Source organism: Pan paniscus, chromosome 23 (assembly GCF_029289425.2).
Source record: "Pan paniscus chromosome 23, NHGRI_mPanPan1-v2.0_pri, whole genome shotgun sequence".
Classification (NCBI taxonomy): Eukaryota; Metazoa; Chordata; class Mammalia; order Primates; family Hominidae; genus Pan; species Pan paniscus.
The window spans coordinates 47545896-47565303 of record NC_085927.1 but is presented as its reverse complement, the minus strand read 5'-3'; the positions used below and the strand labels follow the sequence as shown (position 1 = coordinate 47565303).

General features: G+C 53.2%; 2 protein-coding genes across 12 annotated transcripts in view; both read right to left on the bottom strand.

Moving 5' to 3' along the window:
• Positions 1 to 10814, bottom strand: part of TRIOBP (TRIO and F-actin binding protein) — an 82038-nt gene extending 71224 nt beyond the window's left edge. For 2 of the 8 annotated variants that reach the window (XM_063603258.1, XM_063603259.1), the window contains exons 1-3: positions 7975 to 10814; positions 7368 to 7476; positions 3572 to 3745 (exon numbers count right to left, since the gene is read on the bottom strand). In XM_063603258.1, coding sequence (XP_063459328.1) covers positions 3572 to 3685 — 114 coding nt within the window. In that variant the 5' untranslated portion in view covers positions 3686 to 3745; positions 7368 to 7476; positions 7975 to 10814. Of the gene's footprint in view, positions 1 to 3571; positions 3746 to 7367; positions 7856 to 7974 lie in introns of those variants that run through there. The other 6 variants (XM_063603253.1, XM_063603255.1, XM_063603252.1 and 3 more) reach the window with 6 other exon arrangements.
• A 777-nt stretch (positions 10815 to 11591) lies between these two features.
• On the bottom strand, positions 11592 to 18750 carry NOL12 (nucleolar protein 12). 4 transcript variants are annotated; one of them, XR_010111787.1, is made up of 7 exons: positions 18593 to 18750; positions 17060 to 17165; positions 16713 to 16761; positions 16081 to 16223; positions 14279 to 14376; positions 12140 to 13894; positions 11592 to 11736 (listed from the first exon to the last, which is right to left on the bottom strand). XR_010111787.1 is itself a non-coding variant. In XM_063603261.1 (6 exons), exons 1-6 carry the CDS (start codon positions 18673 to 18675, stop codon positions 13732 to 13734), a joined length of 642 nt encoding a protein of 213 aa, XP_063459331.1. In that variant the 5' UTR covers positions 18676 to 18750; the 3' UTR covers positions 11592 to 13731. The 4 variants fall into 4 exon arrangements, 1 of the variants encoding a protein (XP_063459331.1); XR_010111786.1 differs by having other exon boundaries at positions 13042 to 13894; XR_010111785.1 differs by having other exon boundaries at positions 13644 to 13894.
• Positions 18751 to 19408: the final 658 nt, after the last annotated feature.

Here is a 19408-nt window from a genome sequence, read left to right as displayed (position 1 = left end):
TTTGTTTTGTTTTTGAGACAAGGTCTCATTCTGTTGCCCAGGCTGGAGTGCATTGGCATGCTCATGGCTCACTGCAACCTTGAACTCCTGGGATCCAGTAATCCTCCCACATCAGCCTTCTGACTAGCTGGGACTACAGGTGTGCACCATCCTGCCTCGCTAATTTTTTTTTTTTTTTGGTAGAAATGGGGTCTCACTGTGCTGCCCAGGCTGGTCTCAAACTCCTGAGTTCAAGTGATCTTCCTGCTTCAGTGCCTCAATCCAAGCACTTCCTCCCAAAGTGCTGGGATTACAGGCGTGAGCTGCCGTGCCAGGCTGGCCTTTGCATATTCTCCTTCCTTCCTCTCCTCTTCCTGCAATTTCACTAACTAATGCTAATGCCTGCACAGCCTTTACCAAGCAGCTGAAATGTCATTTTTTTTTTTGGAGAAACTTTCCCTAATGCCCTATCCTTTACCTTCATGCCACTTACTGTTCCTTTATACATTTATCACAACCAAGATTAAATAATCATGTGCATTTCTCTTGCTAGAATATAAGCCCCATGAAGACAAGCCAGGGATGTGTCCCTCTCTCCTCCTCTCCTCCTCCCTCTCCCCCTTCCCCTCCCCCTTCCCCTCCCCCTTACCCTCCTTCTCCCTGTTTTCTGTACTGTTCTGTTCTGTTCTGTTCTGAGTCAGGGTCCAACTCTGTCACCCAGGCTGAAATACAGTAATGCGATCACGGCTCACTGAAGCCCCCGCCTCCCAGTCTCAGGTGATTCTTCCACCTCAGCCTCCTGAGTAACTGAGACTATAGCCGCATCCCACTACGCCCAGCTAATTTTTAAAATTTTTGGTAGAGATGGGGTTTTGCCATGTTGCCAGGATGGTCTCCAACTCCAAGTGATCCATCCGCCTTGGCCTCCCAAAGTGCTGGGATTACAGGAGTGAGTCACTGTGCCTGGCTGTGCCTTTCTGATTTATCATGATTTCCCCATCATCTAGCATAATGCCTGGCACATTTTAAGCACCTATTCAGTATGTATGAATTTGTGAGCTGACCCACGGTCTCAGGTGGGAAATGGTGGGATTGAGACTAGAACTCAGATGAGCCTGAATCCAGGGCTCTCCTGTTCCATGCTTGCCATCTTCCCAACCACTGGAAGAAGGTCATTTGCATGAAAGATGGACTCCCAGGCATCTGTTCCCTGAACCTGAACTTGCAGGTGAGCACAAGAGAGCTATTATTGGAGGTATGAAGACTAGTAGAAGCCGGGCGCGGTGGCTCACGCCTGTAATCCCAGCACTTTGGGAGGTCGAGGTGGGCGAATAACGAGGTCAGGAAGATCGAGGCCATACTGGCTAACATGGTGAAAACCCTGTCTCTACTAAAAAGACAAAAAATTAGCTGGGCGTGGTGCCGGGTGCCTGTAGTCCCAGCTACTCATGAGGCTGAGGCAGGAGAATGGCATAAACCTGGGAGGCCGAGCTTGCAGTGAGCCCAGATCGCACCACTGCACTCCAGCCTGGGCAACAGAACAAGACTCCGTCTCAAAAAAAAAAAAAAAAAAAAAAAAGAGGACCTTCAGACCCCAATGGGAATGACGAAGCCATGGTGGTCAAGGTTGGAAGGGCCCTCGGAGGTTCATGGGTCCCAGGTTTCTCATTGCGTGTGTATCAGGTGCTCTGTGTTTACATGCATGGGGGCTTGGCAGCAGACTACATCAATCACAAAGTCAGAAAAGGACTCTTCTTCACTCCTTCAATAACTTGAAGAAGAAAATCTCGGCCGGGTGCGGTGGCTAACACCTGTAATCCCAGCACTTTGGGAAGCCGAGGCAGGCAGATCACAAGGTCAGGAGTTCGAGACCAGACTGACCAACATGGTGAAACCCTGTCTCTACTAAAGATACAAAAATTAGCTGGGCATGGTGGTGGGCATCTGTAATCCCAGGTACTCAGGAGGCTGAGGCAGGAGAATTGCTTGAACCCAGGAGACGGAGGTTGCAGTGAGCTGAGATTGAGCCACTGAACTCTAGCCTGGCGACAGAGAGAGACTCCGTCTCAAATGAAAAAGAAAGAAAAAAAAAATGATTCTTCTTCACTCCTTCAATAACTTGAAGAAGAAAATCTTGAGACCAGGTGCAGTGTCTCACACCTGTAATCCCTGCAGTTACGGAGGTTGAGGCGGGAGGATCACCTGAGCCCAGGAATTTGAGACCAGCCCTGGCAACATAGTGAGATCCCATCTTTACAAGAAAATTAGCTGGCCATGGTGGCATGTGCCTGTAGTCCCTGCTACTCAGGAGGCCAAGGTGGGAAGATCATTTGAGCCTGGGAGGTCGAGGCTACAGTGAGCCTGTACTATAGGTTGGACCACTGCACTCCAGCCTGGGCTACAGAGAAAGACCCTATCTCCAAAAAAAAAAAAAAAAAAAAAAAGAGAGAGAGAGAAAGAAAATCTCTAGATGATGCTGGTGTATTCTTAACATCTCTCTAACATCTGCTAATCTCCCTTTTTGACAAAGAGACAGCAGGATGCAAGCTCAGAGCCTTCCATAGAAAATACTCTCGAGGCCGGGCGCAGTGGCTCACGCCTGTAATCCCAACACTTTGGGAGGCTGAGGCGGGTGGATCACCTGAGGTCAGGAGTTTAAGACCAGCCTGGCCAATATGGCGAAACCCCGTTTCTACTAAAAATACAAAAATTAGCTGGGCATGGTGGCAGGCACCTGTAATCCCAATACTTGGGAGGCTGAGGCGGGAGGATCGCTTGAACCTAGGAGGCAGAGATTGCAGTGAGCTGAGATCACACCATTGCCATTGCACTCTAGCCCAGGCGACAGAGTGAGACTCTGTCTCAAAAAAAAGAAAAAGAAAACACTCTCAAGTTAGGGTGTAACGACATTTCTGTTTTGTTTTTTCTTTTTCTACCTTTCTTCTCTTTTTTTTGTTTTGTTTTGTTTTTTGAGACAGTTTCATTCTGTTGCCCAGGCTGGAGTGCAATGGCGCGATCTCGGCTCACCACAATCTCCGCCTCCCAGGTTCAAGTGATTCTCCTGCCTCAGCCTCCCAAGTAGCTGGGATTACAGGCATGCACCACCATGCCCAGCTAATTTTCACCATGTTGGCCTGGCTGGTTTCAAACTCCCGACCTCGGGTGATCCACCCACCTCGGCCTCCCAAAGTGCTGGGATTACAGGCGTGAGCCACCGCGCCCAGCCTCTACCTTTCTTCTTAACCTCTCCTTCTTAACAGGAAGTAATTCTAGTTTTCTACTTGTGTTGATGATGTGAAGTTTTGTTTCAATAGAAGGGGAAAAAGATGTTGATTTAAAGAATAACAAAGTAAGTAACAGATTAGATGAGGCTATGGTAACAATCGTATCATATAAGCAGGAGGAAAGTGACTGAAGATTGTGAAACATTCACATGGTTCAACCACTTCCCTGCAATGTGGGAAAACCGAGGCTCTGGACAGGAGGAAGTCCAGCATCTGGGTTCAACTGCGAGTGAGCGGACACCACAGGCCCAGTCCTTCACCCATGCCCCCATCACAAACCACCCCAACCACGTGGAAAACTGGCCCACCTGGTATCTTGCTCCATGGGCCTCCTCAGGGTGGAAGCAGTTCTGACAGCGGTTCTGGGTAAGTATGTTGGCCTCAAAGTGTTCACACAGGGCATCCCCAGGCACCTCCTCCATATTGGGTGAGTCAGGCCAGGGCAGTTCCTATGATCCAATGGCTGACCGTCTATGTGAGGCCTGGCAAAAATGAGGGGGAGGCAAAGACCAGATGACTGGCTGGCCACTCACCTGAACCCCAGCCCCAGTTGCCCCAGTTTCCAGACAAGGACCAAGGAAATAAGGTTACTCATCCATTCCTTTGGGTTCCTGTTCTCCATCCATTCCTGTTCATTTATTCACTCAACAAACACTCACTAAGCACCTACTAAGCACCAGGCACTCTGCCAGCATTTGATGTGCGATTTCTCGTCCTTACTGCAGTGTTGCTGAAAGTGCACGCCAAGGACTCTGCATTACACCCTCCTGGGCTGTTCATAAAAATGCAGATACCAGGCCAGGCACAGTGGCTGATGCCTGTAATCCCAGCACTTTGGGAGGCCGAGGTGGGCCGATCACTTGAGGTCAGGAGTTCGAGACCAGCCTGGCCAATATGGTAAAACCCCGTCTCTACTAAAAATACAAAAATCAGCCAAGTGTGATGGCACGTGCCTGTAATCCCAGCTACTTGGGAGCCTGAAGCAGGAGAATGGCTTGAACCCAGGAGGCGGAGGTTGCAGTGAGCCAAGATTGCGCCATTGCACTCCAGCCTGGGCGACAGAGTGAGACTTCATCTCAAAACAAAAAACAAAAAAGTGCAGATTCCAGCTGGGCCCATTGCGGGCGGCGGATCATTTGAGCCCAAGAGTTCAAGACCATCCTGGGCAACTGGCGAAACTCCGTCTCTACAAAAAATACAAAAATTAGCTGGGCAAGGTGGTGGAGGCCTGTGGTCCCTGCTACTCAGGAGGCTGAAGTTGGGAGGATCACCTGAGTCTGGGAGGTCGAGGCTGCAGTGAGCCATGACTGTGCCACTGCACTGAAAAAAAAAAAAAAAAGCAGATTTCAGCTGGGTAAGATGGTGTGCACCTGCAGTCCAAGCTACTCGGGAGGCAGAGGTGGGAGGATCTCTTGAGCCCAGGAGTTTGAGGTGGTAGTGTGCTATAACTGCACCTGTGAATAGTTACAGCACTCCAGCCTAGGCAACATAGCAAGACCACATCTCAAAAAAAAAAAAAAAAAAATCTAGATTCCGCTTTCTCTCTCCCAATTCACCCAGTTAGAATCTCCAAGAGACTGAGGTCTGGGGCTGTGCATGTTAAAGAAGTGATTCCAGCTGGGGGCGGTGGCTCACGCCTGTAATCCCAGCACTTTGGGAGGCTGAGGCAGGCAGATCACTTGAGGCCAGGAGTTCAAGACCAGCCTGGCCAACATGGTGAAACCCCGCCTCTACTAAATACAAAAATTAGCTGGGCATGGTAGCACGCACCTGTAGTCCCAGCTACTTGGGAGGCTGAGGCACGAGAATCGCTTGAACCTGGGAGGCAGAGGTAGCAGTGAGCAGAGAGCACGCCACTTCACTCCAGACTGAGCAACAGAGCGAGACTCCATCTCAAAATAAATAAATAAATAAATAAATAAATAAAAATGAAAATAAAGAAGCGATTCCTGGCCAGGCGCAGTGGCTCACGCCTATAATCCCAGCACTTTGGGAGGCCGAGGCGGGCAGATCACCTGAGGTCAGGAGTTTGAGACCAGCCTGGCCAATATTGCCAAACCCTGTCTCTACAAAAAATACAAAATTAGCCAGGCATGGTGGTATGTACCTGTAGTCCCAGTTACTCGGGAGGCTGAGGCAGGAGAATCACTTGAACCCAGGAGGTGGAGGTTGCAGTGAGCCGAGATTGCGCCACTGTACTCCAGCCTGGGTGACAAGAGTGAGACTCTGTCTTAAAAAAAAAAAAAGTGATTCCCCAGGTGATTCTAGTGCGCCCCAAAGTTTGAGTGTCCTTGTCTTATAGCTGCATTGTAGATCAAATTAATGCCAATTTTAGATCAGGCAACTAAGGCTCAGAGAGGTTCCTTCGGTCACTGAAGGTCGCAGTGGCTGATTCAAATCCAGGGCTGTGTGTGTCCCTGCTCTCTCAGAGGTGGAAGTGAGGAGCACTGGATCATACTGCCAACTCGCACAGGTCCCTTGGGAAGCACAGCGAGGGAGGCAAAAAGCTGGCCAGGTATTTTCAGAGTTGAGGACGACGTCTTTGACAAACGTGAACAGCCTAAAGTCACACAGCAAGTTTGTGGCAGAACTTAGCCAAAAAGAAATCCTAATGTGTTTTTGTTTTGTTTTGTTTTGTTTTTTTGAGACGAAGTCTCTCTCTGTCACCTAGGCTGGAGTGCCGTGATGTGATCTTGGCTCACTCGGCTCACTGCAACCTCCGCCTCCTGGGTTCAAGCAATTCTACCTCAGCCTCCCCAGTAGTATCTGGGATCACAGGCATGCACCATCATGCCTGGCTAATTTTTGTATTTTTAGTAGCAACAGGGTTTCGCCTTGTTGGCCAGGTGAACTCCTGACCTCAGGTGATCCGCCCCCTTCGGCCTCCCAAAATGCTGGGATTACAGGTGTGAGCCACTGCACCCGGCCCCTAATGTCTTTTTTGGGGAGGTGGGGGCAGGGTCTTGCTCTGTCACCCAGGCTGGAGTGCAGTGGCTCGATCATAGCTCCTTGCAACCTCAAACTCCCGGGCTCAAATGATTCTCCTGCCTCAGTCTCTGGGACTGAGTAACTGGGACTACAGGTGTACGCCACCACGCCCAGCTAATTTTTTTCTTTTTTATTTTGTAAAAATGGGCTCTTGGCCAGGTGCGGTGGCTCACGCCTATAATCCCAGCACTTTGGGAGGCTGAGGCAGGCAGATCACTTGAGGCCAGGAATTCAAGACCAGCCCGGTCAACATGATGAAACCCTGTCTCTACTAAAACTATAAAAATTAGCTGGGCGTGGTGCGCATGCCTGTAATCCCAGCTACTCAAGAGGCTGGGGCAAGAGAATTGCTTGAACCCAGGAGGTGGAGGTTGCAGTGGAGCTAAGATCGCCCCGCTGCACTCCAGCCTGGGCAACAGTGTGTCTCAAAAAAAAAAAAAAAAAAAAAAAAAAAAAAAAAAAAAAAAAAAAGGCTCTTGCAGTGTTACCCAGGCTGGTTTTGAACTCCTGAACTCCTGACCTCAAGTAATCCTCCTCCTTCCCTCAAAGTGCTGGGATTACAGGTGTGAAGCATCACACCCTTCTGAAACCCTGGTGTCTTTTTTTTTTTTTTGAGACAGAATCTCGGTCTATCACCCAGGCTGGAGTGCAGTGGTGCGATCTCGGCTCACTGCAACCTCTGCCTCCCGGATTCAAGCAATTCTCCTGCCGCAGCCTCCCAAATAGCTGGGATTACAGGCATGTGCCACCATGCCCGGATAATTTTTTTGTATTTTTGGTAGAGACGAGGTTTCACCATATTGGCCAGGCTGGTCTCGAACTCCTGACCTTGTGATCCACCCACCTCGACCTCCCAAAGTGCTGGGATTACAGGCGTGAGCCACCGCGCCCGGCCGCCCTGGTATCTTACTTGTGCAAGGGTTCTCCTTTCTGGGTGCCCCTAAGGCCACCAACATCCATGCCCTGGAGTGGAGCTGGGTCAGGAGAATCACTTAAAGATGCCCTCCCCACTCACACAGAGCCCCAGGGGGAGGGTGGGGGGTGGGAGGAACCCAACATCCCAAAACACCTGCAGCTTTTGGTGCCCCCAGGTCACCTGCCCACATCCATCCTCACCTGCTGTGTTCCAGGGGATCAGGCTTTTGTGGCCAATCTTGGTGGAGAGCTGAGGAATTTCACCTCCTCCCCTGGGACAGCCAGGGCCAAGGCTCCTCCATCATCAGACCTGGAGAAGGGAATGCGGTGGGGGCGACAGCAAGGCACGGTGGGGAGAGGGCTACCCACTGGTCCTTCCGTGGCCCCAGGGTCTCTGATCCTCCCCGGGCGGTCGTCCTCCCGACTCCTGGTGGTGGAAGAGGGGCGCATCGGCCCCGCCCGTCCTGGGCGTTTCTCTCCTGGTCTGGCCACATAAAGGAGCGTCGCCTAGCAGGAGAACGCCGCTCATTTTCCTGGGGGTGGGTAGGGGGCTCTACTCCACGTGCCCCTCGCTGCCCCCGTTTCCTCCCCTACCCACAACCAATAGGCAGAATCCTTCTCTAAAATGCACTTGAGATGTGGATATAATAATCAAAACCTTAAGCAGCTACACATGCCCCACCCAGAGAATGGACCCGGGACCCTCTCCATCCAGGCATTCAGCCAGTTCCTCCCCGGATCCCTCGACCCCTACCCCTCCCGTAGGCCTCCCCCTACCAGCTCCTCTTTTCTGAGGCCCAGTGCTAACCTTGGCTGGGTTTCCACGCACAGGGGCTGCCGGGGTGGGAGTGCCAGGGTCATGGCCTCTTTATTTTAACAATGAATCAGAGCGATGCTCGGGAGGTGGAAGGAAGGCCACGCCCCTGCCACGCTCGCATAGGCTCTCTCTGGGTGCCTCATTTACATGAAGACTGTGGGACTCTGTGGGACTGGACAAGCCAGAACAAGGGGCGGGGCGGAGGCAGGCGGGGCACGGATACCTCTGAGAGCGGGACTCGCTGCACGTTTAGCCTGGGCCGCCTGCAGCCCTTGCCCGCTGGGGGTCCCCAGGGAGCCCTGGAGAGGGCTGGCACTGGCGGATCTGGCTCCTTCTGACCTCTTTCCCGTTGGTTCATTCTGGCGACAGTCCGCTGGGCTGGCTTTAGCACAGACCTTGGACTAGAGTCTTAACCTCTCTGTCATGACAGTTTTCTTACCAAGGAGGCGGAGGTTGCAGTGAGCTGAGATAGCGCCATTGCACTCCAGCCTGGGCGACAGAGCAAAACTCTTGTATAAAAAAGAAAGAAAAAAAAAAAAAGCCTGGCGTGGTGGTGTGCGCCTGTAGTCTCAGCTACTCAGAAGGCTGAGGCAGGAGCATCGCTTGAACCCGGGAGGCGGAGGTTGCAGTGAGCCGAAATCACAGCACTGCACTCCAGCCTGGGCGACAGAGTGAGACTCCGCCTTAAAAAAAAAAAAAAAAAAAAGTTGTTTCCCATCTTTTTTCCTTTTGGTTGATATTTGCCAATTGTGGCGACTGGGATGGGAGGAGGAGGGCGAAATTCACTGGACAGGGAGGAAGGCTGCAGCAGGAGTCCAGGAGAGATGGGTGCAGTGATGAGATAGGGAAGGTAAACTAGATTCAGACACTTGCAGGCAGGTGAGCTTGGCACTAGGGTCACAGAAATCTTAGATTATTTTGAGAGTTGTTGGGGATCACCTGGGGGTTGGATTCAGACAGGATTGGCTGAGAACCTACATTGACACAAGCTTGTGCCCAGAGCAGAAACAGAAATGACTAAGATACAATTTCTCACTCAGAAAGCTCTGGTCTGGTTCGAGGGACAAACCAGGATTCACTGTGTTCAGTGTTTAAAAGAAGGAAACACCTACTATCATGGGAGGTCAGGTGGAGAAAGGAGGAAGGCAGAGAAGGCTTCTCCTTGGAGGTGGCTCAAAGGTGAGGAGAGTGAGAAGGGCTGAGAACAGCCTGCAAACCTCTGAAGGTGTCTGGGGGAGGCCGATGCTAGCTCAGAACAAGGCGGGCATTTCTAGCAGTCCTCACAAGGGAGCAGGCAGTGAGCTCTCTAAGCTCAGGAGGAACTGAAGCCCCTCACCAGAGCCACCTGCAAGCCAAAGGAAGGTCAATGGCTCAAACCTGGGGGTGTCAAGGTCGTCAGCACCACTGGGACCTTGGAAAGGATGGACGCTGAGGCTTATATGACCCCAGAACACCTGCCCCCACAGTTCCTCACCTCACCCCCCTGGGGAGAGCTCAGGCCACCCCAAAACAGATCGTACCAAAAGAAGTTTTATTTTAACGGGCTGAGCCCAGCTTCAGGTAACTATGGCCACAGCTCATCATGTACTAGCACAGGGCCTGACCTCGGTGTGAAACCGAGGATGGATAAATGTCTGCTGTGACTTTAGCTCCACACAGATGGATCCCCTCATGACAGCCCTTTATATATTTGGCTTCTGTGAAATAATCTGCTGATTATACCCCAACACCCATTCTCTCTTTTTTTTTTTTTTTTTTTTTTTTGAGACAGATTCTCACTCAGTTGCCCAGGCTGGAGTGCAGTGGCGCGATCTCTGCTCACTGCAAGCTCCACCTCCCGGGTTCATGCCATTCTCCTGCCTCAGCCTCCCGAGTAGCTGGGACTACAGGTGCCCGCCACCACGCCCAACTAATTTTTTGTATTTTTAGTAGAGATGGGGTTTCACCGTGTTAGCCAGGATGGTCTCGATCTCCTGACCTCGTGATCTGCCCGCCTTGGCCTCCCAAAATGCTGGGATTACAGGTGTGAGCCACTGCGCCTGGCCTCATTCTCTCATTTTTGAGATGGAGTCTTGCTGTTGTCACCCAGGCCGGAGTGCAGTGGTGTGATCTTGGCCCACTGCAACCTCTGGCCCTCGGGTTCAAGTGATTCTCATCTCAGCCTCCCAAGTAGCTGGGATTACAGGCACCTGCCATCACACCTGGCTAATTTTTATATTTTTAGTAGAGATCGGGTTTCACCATGTTGGCCAGGCTGGTCTGAAACACCTGATCTCAGGTGATTGGCCCGCCTCAGCCTCCCAAACTGCTGGGATTACAGGCATGAACCACTGTGCCAGGCCCCATTCTCTCCTTTCTAACACAATCCCCAATTCTCATCTGAGCACTTGGTTTCCCAGAATAGAAGAGTTCCTGGCCGGGCAGGGTGGCTCATGCCTGTAATCCCAGCACTTTGGGAGGCCACGGTGGGTGGATCACCTGAGGTCAAGAGTTTGAGACCAGCCTGACCAACATGGCAAAATCCCATCTCTACTAAAAACACAAAAATTAGTCAGGCGTGGTGGCAGGTGCCTGTAGTCCCAGCTACTGGGGAGGCTGAGGCAGGAGAATTGCTTGAATCCGGGGAGCAGAGGTTGCAGTGAGCTGAGATTGTACCATTGCACTCCAGCCTGGATGATGAGCAAAACTACATCTCAAAAGATAAATAAAGAGTTCCTAGCCTGTCTTGTAGCTAAGAGCTCCCTTGCCTCTGCCTCATGCTTTGCCTCCTGCCTGGCCAACAGGACATGCCACGTGCCAATTTTTTTTTCTTTTTTTTTTTTTTGAGACGGAGTTTCACACTTGTTGCCAAGGCTGGAGTGCAATGGCATGATCTCGGCTCACCGCAACCTCCACCTCCCAGGTTCAAGCAATTCTCCTGGCTCAGCCTCTCGAGTAGCTGGGATTACAGGCATGCGCCACCACACCCAGCTAATTTTGTATTTTTAGTAGAGACAGGGGTTTCTCCATGTTGGTCAGGCTGGTCTCGAACTCCCGACCTCAGGTGATCCACCCGCCTTGGCCTCCCAAAGTGCTGGGATTACAGGCGTGAGCCACCACACCTGGCCCTAAATGTTTTCAAAAGGAGGGGCATGTTCTTCTTCATCCCCTTTTCTTTCCTGCTGGCTGAAATGCAGACATAATGGCTGCAGCTCAAGCAGCCACCTTGTGCTGTGAGGCAGGGGACATGTGTTGAAAATGGCACACAACATAGAACACAGCATAGAGTTAGAAGCCCGGCATCCCAGCCTCCAGCCTTCCCAGCTCCAGGCTGGGAACCTCCCATCTTTGTTAACCTGGGAACTCTTTTACACAAGCCAGTTGTTTTTCAATTTTGTTTTAGAGTATATGCAGCTAAACTTAACTCTTCTTCATAAATCTCTCAGAGGCCCAACTCTGGAGAGCGACAGGAGGAAGGAGCCCAGGTGCCTCCACAGCAATGGTGAGGGGCTCCTGGAGAAAAGACAAGTTCTCCAGAGGGCTCTGAATCCACCACCCTGATCCTAGAATTGGTCAAATCACTGTGACTCAACTTCCCTGGTCTGCTGGAAGAAATGAAGGCACACATGGAAAGGAGTGGCTGAGAATTTAATACTGGTAAACACTATAAATTGTAAATGTAAGTTGTAAATGACCTTGTCACTGGAGAGGGGAGAAGGAACTGGAGTCAGACGTCCCAGCAGAAACAGCAGCGGCAACATGCGGTAGGCACACCTGGAGAGCAACAGGCACTTTGGTAAGTGGTTCATGCACGTGGTCTTATTTTAGTCTCGGGGCAGCCCTAAGAGGTAGGTATCTGGTGTCACCTTACACATGACGAGACAAACCAGAGAGGTCAGCACAGCAGAAGCTCATGCAGCGACCAAGCAGCAGAGCCTGGATTCAAACCCGAGCCCTGCTGTGTGCAAGAACCCCTGGGACTCAGCTGTTCCTGCTCACAGCAGGCTGAGCACCAGAGCCACCTGGAGGGCCCATAATAGGCACCACTGTGCCCAGGCACGAGGCAGCCAAGTGGCACATGCCACCCGGGGAAGACAACTTGGTGGCAGGGAGAGCAGGTGGGCAGAGCCAAGAGGCCAGGCCAAGGCACTCAGCACAATCCCTAAGGGGAACTCACCATACCCAGGTGCAGCCCTCAGACTCCCACCAGCCTTCATCAGTGGGTTTTGATGGTGACATGGGAGAGGGCCTGCCCACTCCCAGGTACAGCATAACTGAGGCACAGTCACTAAGCCTGCCCCACTGCAAGGCCTGGCTGTTGGCTGTGGAGAGAGGACAGCCATGCAGACCCTGGCTCACTGCTCACCCCCGCTCCAGGAGCTCCCACATCAGGGCGGGTAGAGCCCGCAGTCCTGTCGCAGATGCCCCTCACCGCACTGTCCTGTCATCCTGACTCCATAGTCCATGGGCGTCAGCAAGCCCTGGGAACACAGTTCACTCCCCTTTGTGGTCCTAGTGTTTAGGACCCAACACAGCTCCTCTAACCAAGGCACAACCTGAAATTCTCTCCTGCCCAGGACTGACAAGCTGGGACAAGGAAGGGACAGGGTTTCCATCAACTCATCCATGTGGAAGGAGTGTGAAGACATGGCCCCTTGTGGAGTTCTAGCTGGCACCCGCAGGGTCTACTCTGGTGGGGGCTACTTTTGTACGAGTCAAGATGCAACTGCTTTATTTTTTAGTTTTTTTTTGAGACAAGGTCACAACGTTGCCCAGGCTGGAGTGCAATGGCGTGATCTCGGCTCACTGCAGCCTCCGCCTCCAGGGTTCAAGTGATTCTTCCACCTCAGCCTCCCAAGTAGCTGGGATTACACGCGTGTGCCACCACACCTGGCTAATTTTTGCATTTTTAGTAGAGACAGGGTTTCACCATGTTGGCCAGGCTGGTCTCGAGCTCCCGACCTTAAGTGATCTGCCCGCCTGGGCCTCCCAAAGTGCTGGGATTACAGGCGTGAGCCACCAAGCCCGGCTGCAACTGCTTTAGAAAGAATTAATTAATCCTTCCACGTTGGGACCCACCTGGGAGCTGCTGGAAGCCTGGGGACGCTGCCCCAGTGTGGTGATGGGGGATGACCTGGGACTCAACTGCTTCCACCACTTCAGTGTCAGTTGAGGAGACTCCTGGGGCCGAGGACAAGGGACAGGCACAGAGGCTCCTCGGTGAAGGGCATGGGGGGCACTGCTCCCCCACTGGCCTCAGGAGCCTGCTTTTCAGAGCAGCAGGTGGGCTCTGGATTCTAGCAACGGACACACTGATCCTTAACCCTGGTTAGGATCTTAACACAGGGAGAACTGTACTTTATTGCAGCCACAGGGCTAACTGCTGGAGACAGACCCATGGGCCCTGGCCATTTCCACCACCCCAAAAACCTGCCCTTGTGCGTGGTATCAAGGACAAACAAATCACAAGCGCACAAATCTCTGATGAGTTCCACAAATCTGATGAGCGCCAGGTGGGGTGCACATTTGGGAAGATGCCCCCACGTGGCTCTGAAGGCTCTTCCTGGGGGAGGCCTGCTCTCAGCTGCCTGCTCCTTCCGGAATTCAAACCCCAGGCAAAGGCAGCTGGCCCCAGGCCAGAGAGGTCCTGGCTTCCCAACCTTGAGCTGTGCAGTCATTACCTAGGTGCAGGCTGGGCTACAGGGACAGCCAAGCTGAGCAAGGACAGGTCCCTGCAGCCTAGACTGGGGCACCGCTTCGTTCTCGGTCTCACTCCCCGCTGTGCCGCGCTTTGCCTGTGAGACGGCGGCGCTGGGCCTTGCTGGTTCGAGTGGCCCTTGGGGGCTTTTTGGAGTCCTGGGCCCGTCGGGGATGTTTCCTCTTGACCTTTTTGCGGCTGTGTGCATGCAGTGATGCTGTGAGGGCGGAGATCCTAGGGGAGGGCAGAAAGCCTCAGTTTAAGATTGCATTGTGGGGTGACTCACCACCTGGCTCACGGAGGGGATGTCAGGACAGGTTGCGAATGCCAGGACCGCCAAGTTCATGCCAGAGTTGGCCTGCTCTACCTCCAGAGTGCCTGCCAGCAACTCAGCTCAGAGACACAGGCCCTTCACCCAGGCAGGAAAAGCACTGGAGGTCAGACACTATCAGGGGTGGGTGGGACAGGACGGGGCAATGAGGAGAGGCAGAGGATCACTGGACAGGCAAAGCAGAGGGCTGCTCCGGGCCCTACACCTGCTCCACACCACCCTAAGGGCCAGGTCACTACTGCCAGCCAGGAGGGGTGGGACCGGGGAGGCAGCAGGCCAAGACTCACCGCTGAGAGAGCAGGGGGTCTCTGGACTTCCTGGGCAAGGCTTTGGTTGGTTTCTCTGTAGATGACGCCTCCTCCTCAGACCCGTCTCCAGCCCCTCCCTAAAGAGGCACAAGACAATGACTTACATGGAGCAGTAGCTGGGGGGACCTGGGCTGGGCACCCCGAGCCACCATGGCTCTGGCAAGTGGTGGCGCGCCCTGCTGCATCACAGGCCTGGGTTGGGACTAGAGAAGGCTTCGGATGGAAGAACAGTCTATCTGCCCTAAAGCAAGGATTACACAGGGGAAGGTCTGTTTCCAAACCCTTTCCTGCCCCTAGAAGCTTCCAGGACATACTTAAACATTCAGGAATGAAAATCCTAGCAAAACGGGGACAAGACTTGTCTTTGTATCAGAACTTGCAGAATAGTGAGCATAAAATGAAAGACCGGTGTGAGATCAGTATGGTTTTGTTTTGTTTTGTTTTTTGAGATGGTGTCTCGCTCTGTCACCCAGGCTAGAGTGCAGTGGCACAATCTTGGCTCACTGCAACCTGCGCCTCCTGAGTTCAAGCAATTCTCCTGCCTCAGCCTCCCGAGTAGCTGGGATTACAGGCGCATGCCACCACGCCTGGCTAAGTTTTTTTTGAGACGGAGTTTTGCTCTTTTTCCCCAGGCTGGAGTGCAATGGCACGATCTCGGCTCACCACAACCTCCACCTCCCAGGTTCAAGCTATTCTCCTGCTTCAGCCTCCCGAGTAGCTGGGATTACAGGCATCTGCCACCACACCCAGCTAATTTTGTATTTTTAGTAGAGACAGGGTTTCTCCATGTTGGTCAGGCTGGTCTCGAACTCCCAACCTCAGGTGATTCGCCCGCCTCGGCCTCCCAAAGTGCTGGGATTACAGGCATGAGCCACTGCGCCTGGCCCCCTGGCTAATTTTTGTACTTTTAGTAGAGACGGGGTTTCACCATGTTGGCCAGGCTGGTCTCAAACTCCTGACCCCAGGTGATATGCCCGCCTTGGCCTCCCAAAATGCCGGGATTACAGGCGTGAGCCACCATGCCTGGCCCTGAGATCAGTATGGATGTGATAGGGGAGTGGCTCCAGGACTTAAGAACACAGTAACCCACACAAGGAAATGTGTTTTATATTGTAACTGTGTGCATATATGTCCATAAATCCTTAGGCACACCCAGATACAACTCCAGTGGAAACAGCTGTCTCATGAAACAATATTTAACATGACCCTTTCGGATATTTTCAATTATATATTTTTTTATGCTGGTTGCAACCTACTCATGATTCACAAAACACAGGTTGAAAACCCACTTAGTGCACACAGACGCGCCAGGGCTGCGAATCGCACAAAGGGAACGATCACAACAAACGGCTACCTTTTGTGAAGCACTTATGACAGGGCTGGGCACTGTGCCAGGTGACTCACATGGATTAACCACTTTCACCCTCATACCAATCCCACAAGGCAGGTGCCATCATCAGCAACCCCCAGTTCACTGATGGAGAAAGGGAAGCAGGCAAGGTGAAGGAGCCTGCCCAAGCTCCTCAGCCGCTCAGCAGTGGGGCTGGTCTTTGCAGCACCCCGGAAGCAGGGAATGAAGGGTCCAAAGGGAAGGAGCCCCGGCAGTGGGGTACCCACAACATGGGCCAGCACTGAGCAACCCCGACAAGCCAGTCTGCCCCCACGCCCCTTCTTCCCAGGGCTGGCAGTGGGATACCCATGACATGGGCCAGCACTGAGCAACCCTGACAAGCTGGTCTGCCCCCAAGCCCCTTCCTCCCAGGGCTGAGACTGGGACCCACCTCAGGTGGGGTCAGCCCGAGCAGCCGGGCCCCCGAGAGGTCCAGGTCACTGATGGTGGTCACGGTGACTGTGTGGTTGGGGTGGTCATACTGCACCGACTCCGTCTTTGCTGTCACCAACCGGTCCAGCTCATCTGCCTCCTCTGTGGGGGTGGACACAGACCTGGCCTCAGCCACGGGAACGAGTGACCAGGCTCCAGCCTCCCTCCCGCCCTGGAGTGCAATGCCCCCTCTACTCTGTGGACGTGGAGCGCATCCACAAGGTCACTGGCTGTAGAGCCTGGTCTGTGGATGAATGTTGTGAATGATCCCGTTTCCTTCATGCTCTAGCTGGTCCCCATGTCAGACAAACCCTCTGTGACAGCTACTGCTGTCCCTCCCCTCCACCCCTAGTCCTTTCCATCCTTAAAAACTGGGCTCTCTGCTCAGGCTTGGTTAACCATGGGGTTTGGGACTCCTTCTCCTGGTCTCTGTTCCACTTGCACTTAGAGGTGCTTAGGACCACCCCTGGCCCCAGGGTACCCCCCAAGATCCCTAGGGCCAAGGAGGTCAGCTTCTATCCCTTCCACACACCAAGGGTATAAACCAGGCCCGTCAGCTGTTCTCCAGGTCAGGCCAAGCATGCCACTTACCCAGAGCCTCTTCTCTCTCTGCCAGCATCTTCAAGTATTCCTGGTGGCGCTGAAACCACACGGGCAGAGAACACAGTGAGTATGGCCTCTCAGTCCAACCTCAGGCTGGGGTATTAATCACCCCCAGGGTGAGGGAGACCATGATCCATTCTGCAAGATCAGGAGGAGACTCCATCTTCCATCACTCCCAGACCCGGGCCCACAGAGTCTCTCCACCTGTATAAACTATTCCCCAGTCCTGCCCACACACACACCGCCCCATGCCAGCAGCTGCCTCTATTAGGGAAATCCAAGGCTGCAAGTGCCCTAAGAATCAAAGACCTCCCTCCCACCTTCCCCCTGCGCACCTCCTCCCGAAGCTTCCTCTGCTCCTCTTTCAGCCGCTGCTTAATCTCCTCAATGGCTGCCTTCTTTCGCTCGACCTTCCGCTTGTGGAAGCCTGTCAGGTACTCCCTACAGGAAGGAAGCCGGCAGAGACAGGAGAGTCATTATACAAGGAGAGAAGGGCTCGCTCTAGGAGAAAAATGGCTAATGCCGCGCTCACTATGTGCTAGGCACCATTCCAAAAAAGTGTAAGTATTAGCTCATTTAACCTTCACAACAATGGCCAGGCATGGTGGCTCACGCCTGTAATCCCAGTACTTTGGAAGGTCGAGGCCAGGCAGATCACATGAGGCCACCAGCCTGGCAAACATGGTGAAACTCCGTGTCTACTAAAAACACAAAAATTAGCTGGGCTTGGTGGCGCATGCCTGTAGTCCCAGCTACTTGGGAGGCTGAGCGGGGAGAATTGCTTGAACCTGGGAGGCGGACGTTGCAGTGAGCTGAGATCACGCCACTGCACTCCAGCCTGGACGACGCAGACTCCGTCTCAAAAACAAACAAACAAAAAACCCTCACAACAATCTGTGCAGTGGGTATCAATCTCCATTTTACAGATGGGAACGTTGAGTCACAGAGTCTAGGTTACTTGCCCAAGGTTAGAGAAAGGATACATTTAGGAAAATAAGGGAGATACTGCCTCTTTCCACTCAATACTCTCCAGGGATCTCAGGTTCAGGCAACAGGGCCAGGCTGTGGGGCGGGTGTGGGGGGGGCCACACACAGTACATGAGGTAACCCCTTCCACACCTGCAAACCTCATTACTCTCTCAACAGGGTTTTCAGGGCCACCACCATCCAGACCTTCGGAAACCCTGCACTGGACCAACACCCATGTCCCCAGGACACCTGACCCTAAACTCGCCTGTAGGGCCTGTTGATGCACGCTAGGAGTTTCCTGATGATGCCCAGCATTTCCCTACCTCCTTCTCTCGGTCTGATCTCAGCCCCTTCTCATCTCCACAGAGCTAGCTGCTCTGTTCCCATTTTATCCCACGGTCCAGCACTGGGCTTTTCGCTGACCCGCTACCATGTGCCATTTATTTGTCTGGCCAGACGCTGAGGCTCAGAGGTTCCGCTTCCTGATACGGGACCTGGCACACCAAAGGAGCCCAATAAATGTCTAGGGAGCGAATGAATGAACTTAAGCCACTCTCATTTCATTGGCTCATCATTTATCAACCACGGCTGGGCGCCTGCTGTGTGCCGGACCGATGGACTGGGCTGGGCTAGGGTGGTCGAAGCCACTGCTCTGAGACCCGAGCTTCCGGCTATCTGGCGGCGCAGAGACACTAGGCGAGGTGGGGAGGTCAAGAAGGGAGAAGGTGGCGGCCGAGAAGGGAGAAGCGGGAACGCGGGCTGGGAGGCCGAGCGGGGTTCTCTAGCCACGCCAGGGGGCGGGACCGGAAGAGCCCTCGGCGGGAGCGTGCTCGGCCCCAGACCTGGCCTTGGCCGCGAAGAACAGCTCGAGGGGAGTCCGGTCCGGCTTTGCCACTCACCGCCTCTTCTCCTCGTCGAAGCTAAGAACGAGCCTGGGCCGCCGGTCGTCACCATCTCGCTTCTTCTTCTTGTTGCGGCCCATAGCAGTGAGGCCGCCAGCTTCCTCTCCCTGAAGACACTTCCGGGTGTAGCCTACTCATCCTCCCGGGCGCACACTTTAGCGTCGCACCGAAGTTCCGTCCACCAGGCCCAGCCTTTTAAAGGGACCTCCCAGCTCCTTTTCTTCCCTCTTCCCATGCATGACGCGCTGGTCCCTGATCTCTCCGTGACTCCCAGCTCCAGCCCCTCCCCAGCCTCGCTTCAATGAGAGCGAGGTCCCCTGGACCCCACTGCCTAGGACTGTGCCTGGCACACACTCAATATGGAGTTACTCGTGAATGGCCCAAATTTCCTGTACTAACCCTACTTTGGATTTTTTTTTTCCTTTAATTTATTATTATTGCTTTTGAGATGGAGTCTCGCTCTGTCGTCCAGGCTGGAGTTCAGTGGCGGATGTCGGTTCATTGCAACCCCTGCCTCCCAGGTTCAAGCAATTCTCCACCTCAGCCTCCTGAGTAACCGGGATTACAGGTGTGCGCCACCATACTCCCTAATTTTTGCCTTTTTAGTAGAGACAAGTTTTCACCATGTTGACCAGGCTGCTTGAACTCCTGACCGCAAGTGGTCCTCCCATCTCGGCCTCCCAAAGTGCCGGGATTACAGGCGTGAGCCACCGTGCCGGCCCCTACTTTAGATTCTGATGTCAACTCGTTGGTAGTCTCCAAGAGGGAGCCAAGCTGCCTGGATTTGTATACTGGCATCACACCTACAGCTGT

Coding starts and splice junctions, on each gene's coding strand:
- NOL12 (XM_063603261.1), bottom strand. CDS start 18,675: ATGGGCCGCAACAAGAAGAAGAAGCGAGATGGTGACGACCGGCGGCCC. Junction 16,762..17,059: donor AGAGGAAGCTTCGGGAGGAG/GTGCGCAGGGGG, acceptor GTGTGGTTTCAG/CGCCACCAGGAATACTTGAA. Junction 16,224..16,712: donor AGAGAGAGAAGAGGCTCTGG/GTAAGTGGCATG, acceptor CCACCCCCACAG/AGGAGGCAGATGAGCTGGAC.